This window comes from Ovis canadensis, chromosome 5, assembly GCF_042477335.2.
Source record: "Ovis canadensis isolate MfBH-ARS-UI-01 breed Bighorn chromosome 5, ARS-UI_OviCan_v2, whole genome shotgun sequence".
Taxonomy (NCBI): domain Eukaryota; kingdom Metazoa; phylum Chordata; class Mammalia; order Artiodactyla; family Bovidae; genus Ovis; species Ovis canadensis.
This window is the reverse complement of record NC_091249.1, coordinates 63,267,015-63,280,220: the sequence shown is the minus strand read 5'-3', so window position 1 is coordinate 63,280,220 and position 13,206 is coordinate 63,267,015. Positions and strand designations below refer to the sequence as shown.

Here is a 13,206-nt window from a genome sequence, read left to right as displayed (position 1 = left end):
AAAGGATGAGATCTAGAGACATCTCTTTCCTGTAATAGGTATGGAGAGGATGGTGCTATATTTTCATTAGGAATTAGTCAGGTGACTTAAGTTTTCTGTGACTAAGCCATCTATGGAAGGGGCTGGAGTTATGTTGCATGATTTTCTACAGGCTTTGAGAAGGCATTTGGTAGACTACATCAAGTACTGGGGCATCCCTAAGGCCACTACATAGTTAACTTTGGAATGAAAATTTTTTCAGTGAATATAGGGTCCTCCTTCACTTCTACTCTATGAGTCTTTGATTCCAACTGATTTTGGCTAAGACTTCACTTTATGTTCTCCCCAGATATTAGATGAAAGCAGCTCTGCTTTTTTGGATTCAGAAACATGAATGCATGCTTATTTCAGATATACACTTACCATGCTTTTGTACAGACTATTAATGCAATTTGGTGATTTTACAAAGAAGGAAAGGCAAACTTCAGTTGAGTAATTATTTATTGAGGATCTGCTTAGTAGGTCAACAGCAAAAAGACACTGGAAACCAAAGGTAATACAAGATTTCAGTCGTCAAATGTCTGTTTCATGATGGATGGTTCGATTCCTGGGTTGGGAAAATTCCCTGGAGAAGGGCATGGCAGCCCATTCCAGTATCCTTGCCTGGAGAATCGCATGGACAGAGGAGCCCGGCAGGCTACAGTCCACAGGGTTACAAAGAGTCAGACATGACTGAAGCGGCTGAGCACACATGCACACATACAATGATGGATAAGACAGATTATCAGCTTTTGAGAATCTCAGTCTGATGAAGACTGGACAGGGAGGCTGGCCTCAAGATGGGCCTGGCTATGAGAAGAGGTGGATCAAGAGTTCTATTCACATTTGGGTTTCTTAGGAGTGGGCGTGGTACACCAGTAATGACAGAGGCTACAAAGCAAGAATTTCTGCTGAGACTTTGAAAGGTCTAAGTGACAAATTTGGAATAAAACTTTAAACACCAGGATACAATCTCCATAAAGCTAATCTTTCTAAAGTTTTGAGCAGAGGAGTCATATTGGTTGAGGACATATATTTTCACACCACACAATCACTAAGCAGCTGATAATATAATTTTAAGAGTAAAGTACCTTTTCCTCTTATTTTTACATAAGAGATTCAGAAGCTTGCCTAGCTAGGATTTGAAGTCAGTTCTAAATAAATCCAAACCCAGAGCGTTTGAGCATTATATTGGACTGCCTTCAGCAAGGCTGTGGTCTTTTGGCAGTTCACCATCTACTTTTTAAATAGATATAATGCCCTGGAGGGGCTTCCCTGGTGGCTCAGTGGTGAAGAATCTGCTTGCAATGCAGGTGACCAGGGTTCAATCCCTGGGTTGGGAAGATCCCCTGGAGAAGGTAATGGCAACCCACTCCAGTACTCTTGCCTGGAGAATTCATGGACAGAGGAGCCTGGTGGGCTACAGTCCATAGGGCTGCAGAGAGTTGGACATACTGAAGTGACTAAGCATCAGCAGGTCATTTCAAAACTTTAGGCTATTTAAAAAACAGAAAATTGTTAACCAGCAGCTCTTTTAGCAGTTGCAAGGGAGGGGAAATGGGCTTAAAATTTTGGGGAATTTCCTAGTGGCCCAGTAGTTAGAGAACACCATGCTTCCACTGCAGGGGTCCTGGGTTTGATCCTTGGTCAGGGAAATACTGCAAGCCATGCAACATGGCCAAAAATAAATTTAAAAATTGGGGGGAGTTTTTGAATAAGGAATACATATAATAAAATTCAAAGCACACACAGAAGTTTTCCCCAACTGCTATTCCCTTAAAGGCAACCACCATCAACCATGTATATTTTAAGGATTTCAAATAGTTAGGCACTGTTACATCTTCAGGACTTCCCTGTAGCTCAAATGGTAAAGAATCTGCCTGCAGTGCAGGAGATGCAGGTTTGATCCTTGGGTTGGAAAGATCCTCTGGAGAAGGGAACAGTAATCCACTCCAGTATTCTTGCCTGTAGAATGCAATGGACAGCTTCAGTCTGTGGGGTCGCAATGTCGGACATGACTGAGCGACTTAACACACATACATGTTATATCTTTATAAAGAGTCCACTAGCAAATGATTTGGAAACCAACATATTTGTTTCCATGATTTTTTTCAAAATTTAACAAAACCAAACCAGCACTCTTGTTATCCTTACTTACCAGGGTATTGTTAAAAAGTAGGATACACCTATGACCTTACTCTATATTGGGTACATAATGATACACTGATACTACTAATATTTACCAGTTGAAGCTCTTTAGTCAGCTATTGGTATAATTGAGGTTGCTTGGCTATATGGGAGTAAGATAAACATTTAAAAACTGGTGAATAATACCTGTTCAAAGGACTGTTAACATGGCATCTGGCTATCTAGCTCTGTGGTTGAATATAGCACAATGGCACATAAAATGGGTGCTCAGTCAGGGAAGGTGCTATCTGAGCTGAGATATAAAAGTATACAAAGTGGAAATGGAAGATGGAATCAGAAAGGGAAACAGCATATGCAGAGACCTAGACACGAAAGGACTGAAAGAAACCAACATGGTCAGAAAGAAATCTGAAAGTGGTAAACATGACCGTGTCGTGTTCATCACGTATCACCAATGTCTAGCATAGTGTTCAGTTAATAAAAGCTGTAAAACCATAAAAAGGGTATGAGTTAAATAACTAGTCTTCTGACAAGATGAGCAAATAGCACAGGTTATTATCACTTCCTCAGCCCTGGATATATTATATGTACAAGTAAGAGGGAGGTTAGGGCTCCAAGAAACTAAATATGAAGAGTTCCCTGGATGAACAGATCATGATTGGACTCTACTATACAGGGGCAAGAAATGTAAGCCCAGTGTAGTAATATAGTGCCATTGGAATAGGGGCAGCACAGGTCAGCACAGAAAACTCTCCTGGAGTGGCCAGCATATTGTAACCATTAGCTCCTGGAGTCCTCATCTAGAGAACTACAACTGAGAATAAGTTCTACCATCTGCCATTCTGATGAAGTCCAGGTTCTATCTAACTCACAGGCTATGTGCCTTGGGGATTTGTCTACTTTTCTTCAACTCATTGAAGTTGGGCCTACACTAGGGCCTGGGCTTGGCTCCTCCCTTCTCCCACCAGCTGATACAAAATTCCATCCTCTACTGTGAGCTCATAAGGTAAAAATAACCAGTCATTTGGGGACTACAGCATCTACTGTAAAAGACAACAGGCTCGACCACTATTCTAAATGAAAGAGAATAAAGGCTATAACTAAGGCATTTTGAGTATTAAAGACAACCTACAGAATGGAAGAAGATATCTGCAAATGATGCTATGGACAAGAGCTTAGTTTGTAAAACATACAAACAGCTCAAACAACTCAGTATTAAAATAATAATTAAAAAATGGGCAGAAGATCAAGGAAGTCTAAGAAGCTGTCACAGCCAAGAGAAGCCTAAAGAGACATGATGACTAAATATACTATCCTCAATGGGATGCTGGAACAGATAAAGGACATTAGGTGAAAAATAAGGAAATATGAATAATGCATGAACTTTAGTCAATTAATAACAAATGTACTATACTAATATGTTACTATTAGGAGAAACTGGGTGCAGGGTACATGGGATTTCTTTGTACTATCTTCACAGCTTTTCTGTAAATATACAACTATTCTAAAATGAAATAAATTTCAAGGTCCATTTTATCACCTCTTCCCAGCTAGTAAAGTTACCCTTAAAAAGCAGTATAAAATGTTCTTACACCCTAAAGGGCTTGTAATGGAGAATAGGGAGAGCCAAAATAACAGGGGGCTCCTTTGAAACAGGCCTTAGGATCCTAAATTGACAAATCTATGACCTAGCAAGTGGGCTCATTAAGTGTTTCTAAATAACTATAAAGCGCAAGGTGTTGCTAAACAGACATTGTAAATATTAGAGTTGAATTGTTAATTCAGTGAAATTGTTTTCCAAGAGAATATTGACAGGTCTATTAACTGGAGCTGTTCATAAAGCCCTAATTAAGCAAAAAGATTTAGAGGAGCCATTGTCACTCTTTTAGGTTCTTAATTAGTTGCTCTAACCAGTTTGTCTTCCTTAGTGTGAATTCCTAGGCCCTAAGCCACCTTTTTATGTCTCTTTGGGGCCTGCAGAATTTATTTCTCTGGGGTTTTGTTTTCCTGATTAAAATTTGAAATGTAATCCAAACTTTCATTATAAAAGCTCACTGACGATAGTTTTTTCCAACCTTGAATGAAAGGAAATAAATCATCGACAGGTGACAGACTCAATATTTGGGGCCCCTTACTCATACTGCTTTAATTTTCCTTTCTTAATATGGTATAGGTCCTGAACTTGAGCATCTCAATGAAAAGGGGCACTTGTGTTTACTAATTGCTAGCTATGGCAGGAGGTGGCAGCTTGGATATTTACAGACCAATATCTGCCAGTTCAATTTCAGTTTTCATTGCAGCATGGGAAAAGGGTGATGGAGAAAGAGAAGGCATGGATTTAAAGCTGAAATGTGTTACTTCATCTTAGACTTACCAGGAAAAAAAAAAAAATTCAAGCCGACAGGGAGTAGTAGGTGACTAATTAACTTCACTTATCAAGTAGGAAATCCCATTAAATTATTTTAATGTGCATGATTAAGCCACTGAAACCTCTGGGGTACTGAATACAGGCATAAACACCAAATGAATTTTCCTTTTTCAAGTAGCAACATAGGGACCTCTCCCTGCACCTGGGTAGCTTTACCATGCTCAGGAAAGCCATCTATATTCTAATAACTTGAGATTCCAGATTTTAAAACCTGGATTTTTTTTTTCCTGGCTATTCTTTTTTTTTGTTTTTATGATATAATTATTATCTTTTTAATTCAAAGCTAGGTTTTAATTGAAGGATAATTGCTTTACAGAATTTTGTTTTGAAAGAATTGTTTTCTTTCAAACTTCAACATGAATCAGTCATAGGTATACATATATCTCCTCTCTCTTGAGCCTCCCTCCCATCCCACTCCTTTAGGTTGATACAGAGCCCAGTTTGGGTTTCCTTAGCCATACAGCAAATTCCCATTGGCTATCTTAAATATGGTAATGTGAGTTTCCATGTTACTCTTTCCAAACATCTCACCCTCTCCTCCCCTCTCCCCATGTCCATAAGTCTATTCTCTATGTCTGTTTCTCCATTGCTGCCCTGTAAATAAATTCTTCAGTACCATTTTTCTAGATTCCATATATATGCATTAGAATACAATATTTATCTTTCTTCTGGCTGTGGTTGATATATAAAAATTTCCTCTTTCCTTAGGGACCATTTCTACTTCACTACTAGGATTGGGTTTGTGATCAGGTTCTGCTGGAAACCAAACACTGCTGTTCTTTCTTAGGACCTCTTCCTTAGGCGTACATTTAAAAAAGAGAACCATTTTATAAGTAACCCATTCAAAAAAGCACATACAACAAACCCCAAACATAAGAAATAAGGACTATCCTACTACTGGATAGTTTACTAAAGTCACCCTAGTACTCTAAAAGCTGAAGAGTTTAATACCATATGGTAAAAGCTTGTTATAAGGCAAAGGTATTGATAACATCTAATTTTTCACGGACACATGTTGGTACTGGCCCTAAGTCTGTTACTAATGAGTTGTAAACTCCCAAGGCCTGAATTTCATTCCCCAAGACAGGGGTTGGTAATTCTGGCCTGCCATCTGTTTTTGAAAGGCCCTCAAGCTTAGAATGGTTGAGGGAAATTATTTTCCTTCACTGAAAAAGTTTATGAAATTTTTATTTCGGTGTTCCTAAATTAAGTTGTTTTGGAGCACAGTAGTGCTCGTTTGTTGACATATTATCTATGGCTGCTTGTACACTGCAACTGCAGAGTTGAGTAGTTGCAACAGATAAGTTTATATGGTACACAAACCTAAAGTATTATCAGCCTCTTTACATGAAGTTTGCCAGCCCCTGCTCTAGAACAGCAGCGTATAATAACACTTTCTGTATTGGTAAATGTCTTCTGAGCTCTCCAATAGGTAGTCACAAAGTACTGAGATGAAGAAATGGATTTTGTCAATTTTAAATCTACATGTACTATGCAGCAGAGCTCTAGAATATGAAGACAGTTTAAGTCATGAGTTTACTTATTTTTAGCTGTTCTGCACCTTAATTCCCTGAGTAGGGATCAAAGTCAGGCCCCCAGCAGTGGAAGCGCAGAGTCCTAACCACGGGACTGCCAGGGAATTCTCATCTTAGACTTTAAGCATTCTCCTCTAAAATTCTAGTTCTCACTACAGTTTTTTCGAACGTTAAGTAATTCTACCTTTTAAGAAAACCTCATGCCTCCTCCTATTTTTCCTTCAGTCTCAAACTCTGGCCATACTCTCAGTATTTTTGACACCAGATGTGTGGGTCTTGTCACCAGTTGGGTGTCCTGCAATGTAACTCAATTTCAACACCATCTACACCTAGAAATAACTTCAGATCTCAGAGGCTAAGGGCACAGTCCCACAAGACTGCCCCTCCTCCACTTCAGATGACAAACCTAAGTCCAGGTTGTTAGCCTGTGCTTCTGACAGAAAGGCTGTAAGTCAGAGATTGCCACAACCTTCTCCTTGGGTTTGACTAACTTTTGCTAGATGGGCTCAAAAGAGCTCAGGAAAACAGTTTACTATTTACTGGTTTACTGCAAAAGGATATGATAAAGGATAAAAATAAACATCCAGATGGAAGAGATGCATAAGAGAAGGTATATAGGAAGGGGCATCACTCTCCCAGCACGTGTTAGCTAACCTGGAAGTTCTCTCAACCCTATACTAATGGAATTTTTATGGAGGCGTCATCATGATCATTTCCAACCCCTCTCCCCTCTCTGGAGAATGAGTGTGTGCCTAGAGTATGTGTAAAAATTCCAGTCCCATTAGAACAAAGACTTTACTATCACCCAGGAATTTCTAAGGGATTTAGGAGCTCACTGTCAGGAACCAGATTCAAAGACCAAGTATTAGAACAAAAGATGTTCCTGGACCTTCAGGACAAAAGGACTACATACATTACTTATTTGGATGTCACAAAGGGCCATCAGACCTCCGGGATCCCAGCGGAGGAAGGTTTCTCACTCAGGCAAAGGCATCTAGGATTCAAAGAGGAAACGAATGACAGGCTGTCCATAAGACAGGATCTTTTTTCTAATAGAAAAAAACTGTTTGCACCCAGACTAGGACCAACTCCACAGGAGGAGTTACTCCACTCTCAGAGGTGCAAAACACTGCCCAGAGGTACTCAGCCACAACACCAAAACAGTGCTGAACTCAGACCTCAATAAAGGCAGTGCTTGCTCTTCCAACAGTGTAACACCATCCGAGGCATCACGCTAGCCTGGATAGCTGACAACTGCTGGATGATTCCTGAAACAGTTTTCTTACTTGTTTCAGAAGGTATCCCCATGAATTGAACATTGACTGCAAAACAGAGGCCTAGAAGCAGTGATTGCAGACCCTGCTGTCAAAACCTTGAAACAAATAGGAAACAGGAAACCCTTTCCCATGCCTTCAGTCATTTTATCCAACACTGAGAGTTCTTGCCATGTGCTGGGCACTGTGCTTGGGATCTAGGGACTGGGATCTGTGAACAAGGTAAGATACACTATCCTTTCCGTCATGAAATTTACAATCTCCCCTCAGTTTTCTCAGATGTAATAATACAGATAATCTCAAAAACCTTCAGACCATAATCACCAAAATCCTATTCAGCCTTTTTCTGCCCAGAGGCTGAATTTGTTAGGGACAAATACAATTGTTTCTGCCTTCCAGTTGTTTTCTCATGGGCTCCAACTAACAGGCCTGGCACATGGTCAGCATCGAAATGAGTAAGGACATTTACCTGATAATGCCATACAGATAGGTGGTCCACTTGCCACTAATTTCATCTCTTCAGGAGGGCCAAGGATGCCCTACTTTTGAGTCATCCTAAAAAGAAAAAGATTTCAGTGTTCAACATCCTAGCTTCTGAGGCTGCTTTTTGTAGAGATGGAAACAATGCTGTCTGCCATTTATGATTTGCCAGTTTTATATCCTCATCAATTATTTCCCATTACTTGCCTTTTTTTCTTGCCTGTTACCACTAAAGCTCTCTAGATTATCACTTGTATTATGGACCCATATGTAAAAGGCTATTCACAACGAACATCTGAGGTATTCACACAAAGCACCCAACGTTTAGCTAAGAGAATTCTTTTAAGGGAAAGCCAATCGATAGAACAAAACTACCTTTGACAAATAACACCTCTGCCTCCCAACATCCTCATCAAGTCCTTCTTAGAAACTAAGATGTTACTTTTCACTGAAAGCAGCAACTAAGTCTGCCCCATTGGATAACCTGCAGCGTCACTCTTGCCTAGAACTGAGAAGCATCTCTTCTCAGAAAATTAGGATTCCAAAACAAAATCACACAGGGGACTCAATTACTGCTCCAAAAGAATCAAAAACTCTGCTTACTCCTGAAAACCAGTAAAGTGAAAGTCACTCAGTTGTGTCCAACTCTCTGCAACCCCATGGTCTATACAGTCCATGGAATTATCCAGGCCAGAATACTGGAGTGGGTAGCCTTTGCCTTCTTCCAGGGGATCTTCCCAACCCAGGGATTGAACCCAGGTCTCCCACATTGCAGGCGGATTCTTTACCAGCTGAGCCACAAGGGAAGATACCAACAAAAAGTAGAAATCTGTCAACCTGAAGCAGAAATTAGTATTGCTATAGCTAGACCTAGTATTTGGAGCCCCTCAATTAATTGCTATTTTTATAGTCTATTAATGAGATTAAAGAATGCTCATCATTTTAAAGCAAATTCACATCTACATTCCTTGTAAGGTATGGCATTCTCACAAGTGACTACAGTTATAAAATCTTTCTACAAAGGGATTATCCTGAGTAGCTCTGTGTTGGTAGAGGAGTGGGAGCTATGAACTTTGATTTCATTGAAATCTGCAAAAATCCCATGGTCCCCTTTGAGCACTCAGTAGACTAAAAAAAAAAAGCCTCAACTTTTTCTATTTATATATCCCTCTATTTCTTCTGTTTCCAAGGTATGATTCAAAGAACTTCATACTAGTCAAACCTGTCAGACCAGAACCATTCTCTGTGTTAGGTTTCTCCCTGCAAAGGCACATGCTTGCAGATTTAACCTCAATGGAAAAACAACTGTGCTGGCATCCTGGTATAGTTAACAACAGAGTAGGCATGAACCAGGCCCAGAATGCCAACCAGCTATCGGCTGCTGTTCTCCCAGCAGTGTAACACTTGCCTAGGTACACGGAAACCTAGGCAGCTGCCTACAGCTGGGGCCAAAGATAGGTTAATGGGGCTGCACTTACCTGGGGCTGCATCTGCTCAAAAGTTCACAGCCGGATGCTCTGCAATCAAAGCACTCCAGGTTATAGACAGCCAACAGTTAGTGAACACTTGTGTGGTGTTTAAGGCCCCTACCCTCAAAACTCCCTTAACTTAGTGAGGCCTGAACCACAGAAACGATAGTCAACAATAAAACAAACAGCTTTCCTTTGGCTAGCTTTATTTTCGTCATTCTTACTTGCATACAACAGCAGTTCAACAGTAGCAAATTAATGATTTCATCAACAAGTTATCAGGAAGCTTGGCTGTTACTTAACAGCCAAGTGACAGTGGGCAAATAACCTCTGTACCTGTCTCATTTATAGAATGGGGGTGTTGTACACCGGGTGTTCGGGAGGTTTAAATGGAATATAAATTAAGTGCATAAGATAATATCTGCTATATACTGGGCACTAAACATTTGCTATTGTCAGGAACTTACTCTAAGCAAAGAAATGATGAATACTGGTGAGCAGAAGGGGAACTTACCCTTGGAAAGCAATGGGCACTAAAAATTGGAAAGGCTGGTTGAAACTAGATTGAGAAGGGCCTCAATTATGTGATCTATTGAACCATAAAAGCAGCATTTTATTTTATTTCTTAAAAGCAGCATTTTAAAAATAACTGGATGCAGTAACGGATGTTAAAGAAACTAGCGGCAGTTAGGTTGCCATTCCTGCCAACGACCCCAACTACTGGTTGAAAACAATAACCAAAATGTTTGCAAAAATGTTAATAAACATTCCTTCCCATTCACCCTTACGATTTACCTTGTTTGTATAAGGTGAGAGTATCTAAGACAATACTTTTTCCCAGCCTTCCTCTAATTTCACTCCAAAACGTTTCCAAAATTAGAGGAAAAGGAAAATAGAGGGCTCATTGTCCAGGTCTAAAAACGAATCTAAAAATAGCCTGTCCCTTTCGGCGCTCGGGTTGAAGGGACTGACAGAGCTCCACCCGACCACGTGTTCCTCACGAACCTTCCCAAGTCCCTGGCCCTAGTGCCTGGGGACCAAGGCTCCCCGAGACCGACTCTCGGCAACTCTCCAGGGACAGCAGGGATGGTAGAAAACGGGGTGACTCTTGGGGCGCGATCCCTCAGCATTTCTTCAAGATGCCCTCCAAACCTTGGGTCACTAGGGAATGAGCCCCAGTTTCGTCCCGTGCCTCGGAAGAAGCCTCCAAACCACTGTCTCTCGCCCCTGCTGGTAAACCTCCAAGGCTTCTCCCCACTTTGCCCTTACTCACCGGCACGTGTCCGGAGCTCGGTAGGGACACAGCAGCCGGGTCAGAGACCGCCGGGGAAAAGGGCAGTCGGGCGCCGAGGGGAGCCCCGCCCCGGGGCGGCTACTGGGCGGGCCCTCGGTGGGCGGGGCCCAGAAACCCCGCCCAGGAAAGCGTTAGGAAAATGGGAGAGCTGTGGTAGAGATGGGCATACTCTACACAGGAGCTAGACCCAAGAAGAGAAAAGATAGAATTCCGAACAAGCGCTACGGTTATTTGACAGCCATCTCATTTGTACTTACGCGTGGAAAGCGCGCTGGGTTTGAAACTGCTTAAGAGAAAACTTGATGTGTCCTAGTGGGGCGGTGCTTCCTGTCAGCCCACTCCGAGCGCCGCGGGTTCCTCGCACACGTCTGTGGCGCCTTTTGGTTGCTGCAAGCTCAGCCCACGCTTTTTCCTCCTCCCACGCAGATCCTCTTCCTGGCTTTCTTCAGCATTTCTGTCACTCAGCCAACGGATCGCCCACGCACACAGGTCACCTTGGTTTTGGGGATCTTTCCAGGAGGTTTTCGCCCGGATTATGCTAGTCGCTCCTACAGCGGGACCACATCCCTGGGGCCCTGAGTGGGATCTTTAGCTGAGCTGCAGCAGCTAAAGAGTACTGGCTTTCTCTGCCAAACTTGCCTTCCACCGTGGCACAGTCAGCCAAAGAGGCCATATCTTTGGTCTGGACGGGTTGCCCACCAGGTTATCAGCATTTCTTTTGAACACTAATCCTCCCCTCATTACTTGAAGTCAATATGATTCTCTCCTACTGAACATTTTGGTGAAGCTGAGGATGAGAAAGGCAAGGTCCAGTAGCAGTACTTCCTAAATCCATTCTATAATTTTCCAAAGTCTAAAGCCACTTTGTTTCTAGCATCTCCCTGCCCCCAACCCCCAGCATCTGGTTGGCTCTGCCCATCTGTTGCACCTGGCATCTTTGTCAGGTGAACCCTTGGGAGTAGCCAAAGTCCTTGTCATCTGCCAGCATGTCTTATTATCTGAATTTCCTCAGGTATTTCATAATGGGGAAAAAATGTGCTTCCTATAAACCCAACCCTCCCAGACCTCTGCTGAGAAAGCCCAGAGTCCTACATTGATTCCAGGAAAAAATTTTAGGCTCTAAGGATAGAGAGCCCTGAAGTGGCAAACACAAACCGCCACCACCACCCCCGCCCCGCCCCCCGCCCCGCCCCAGTATGGATGGAGTTGGACACAGTCTCTGGTAGGAAAAAGGCTTACATAAATACAGTATTTAAAAACATCACATGATCAGTGCTGAGCTGGTAGGCAGGAGATCTGCTTTGCAGTTAAATAGGAATGTGGCTGAAGACTGCTGCCCTAATCAGTGCCCACATCCAGCTATCATAGTGTGTTCATAAAAGATGGTTATGAGAGCTGTAAAACTGGGCCGATTGGGTGGGTAATTGTCCTGCAGAGCTCTGCTAAAGGAGAAATTGCATTGGCATCTCATGTATTTTGCTTTCTTTTGTTCCATACACACAAAATGAAGAAGGGACAGCTACCCTGAGGATTCATGAAAAGGAAAGATGAAGTTTGTGTGAAAGTGTGCATGTGTGCTTTCAGAGCAGAGACAGGAAGTAACTGAGAACAGAGATACCAGGGCCTTTGGGGACAGAGGGACCAAATAACTTGGAGTCACCTGAATTCACAGATCAGTCCAAGGAGAAGGCAGAATTTGTGTAGAGGGAAGTAAGTAAGTAAGGCTGAGAGATGGGCCATGTTCTCATGTGGTATTGAAAATGGAGTCACCTTTTTAAGGTATAGGCCATTCAGTGTCCTTTTGAGGAAAACCTAGATTATGATTTCTTCATTTTCCGGTTAAAAAATCGTTTATAGTCTTAATCTCCATCCTTTCAAGTTCTGAATTCATTTTGGTGAGTTGTATTATGTGGTCTTTTACTTATAGTATCAACTACTTTTCTACCTGTTTGTTTCTTATTCTTATAAAGACAAAATTGTTAGGAATAATAATGAAAAAGAAAAGGGAAAATTTTAGAGAGAAAAAAGCAGCCAGATGCAAAGGATTAGAATAGGTCCATTAGCCCCGAGTTTGACCTCATAATTGCAAAGCTGGCCCCAAAGGACACTAGGTTTCCAAGCTTCTTCTTTTTTTTTTTTTGTTTCCAAGCTTCTTGCCTGCCTTTCCCTTTCTCCTCCATTTATCCTTTCCATCTTGCTTCCTTACTGGATGTGTTTTGCCCTTGAGACTGCTCTTTTCCTCGCTTCTCTAGACAAGAATCACCAGTAGAGAAATATTTAATCACTTGTTCAATTAGTCAATCAGCCAATCAACATTTACTGAACATCTACCGTTTACCAGATCCTGATCAGGTACTGTGTTAAAGTCAGAGGAGTGGAAATTCCAGCCTACCTAAAGCTTACAATCTAGTGGGGAAGAAAGATAAGTAAAATAAGTATCCTTGGACATATGCAGGGGGCAGAGAACCTTGCCTGCGGAATCAAGGAGAGCACTAAAGGTATCAGTATTCCCTCTGGCTGACCGTAAAGGCTTAGAGTAGAAGAAGGATCCCTCCTGCGT

General features: G+C 41.9%; 1 protein-coding gene and 1 non-coding gene across 6 annotated transcripts in view; both read right to left on the bottom strand.

Moving 5' to 3' along the window:
- MATR3 (matrin 3) overlaps positions 1 to 10,722 on the bottom strand; it is a 38,037-nt gene extending 27,315 nt beyond the window's left edge. For all 5 annotated transcript variants that reach the window (XM_069592179.1, XM_069592184.1, XM_069592191.1 and 2 more), the window contains exons 1-4: positions 10,626 to 10,722; positions 9,362 to 9,400; positions 7,873 to 7,958; positions 7,043 to 7,123 (exon numbers count right to left, since the gene is read on the bottom strand). Coding sequence is in view for 2 of the 5 variants with exons in the window: in XM_069592196.1 (XP_069448297.1) it covers positions 7,043 to 7,072 (30 nt within the window). In the remaining 3 variants the exon portion in view is untranslated. The remainder of the gene's footprint in view (positions 1 to 7,042; positions 7,124 to 7,872; positions 7,959 to 9,361; positions 9,401 to 10,625) is intronic.
- On the bottom strand, positions 7,192 to 7,391 carry LOC138441902 (small nucleolar RNA SNORA74). The gene has a single exon (XR_011257472.1). It is a non-coding gene; the product is annotated as a small nucleolar RNA SNORA74 (small nucleolar RNA).
- Positions 10,723 to 13,206: the final 2,484 nt, after the last annotated feature.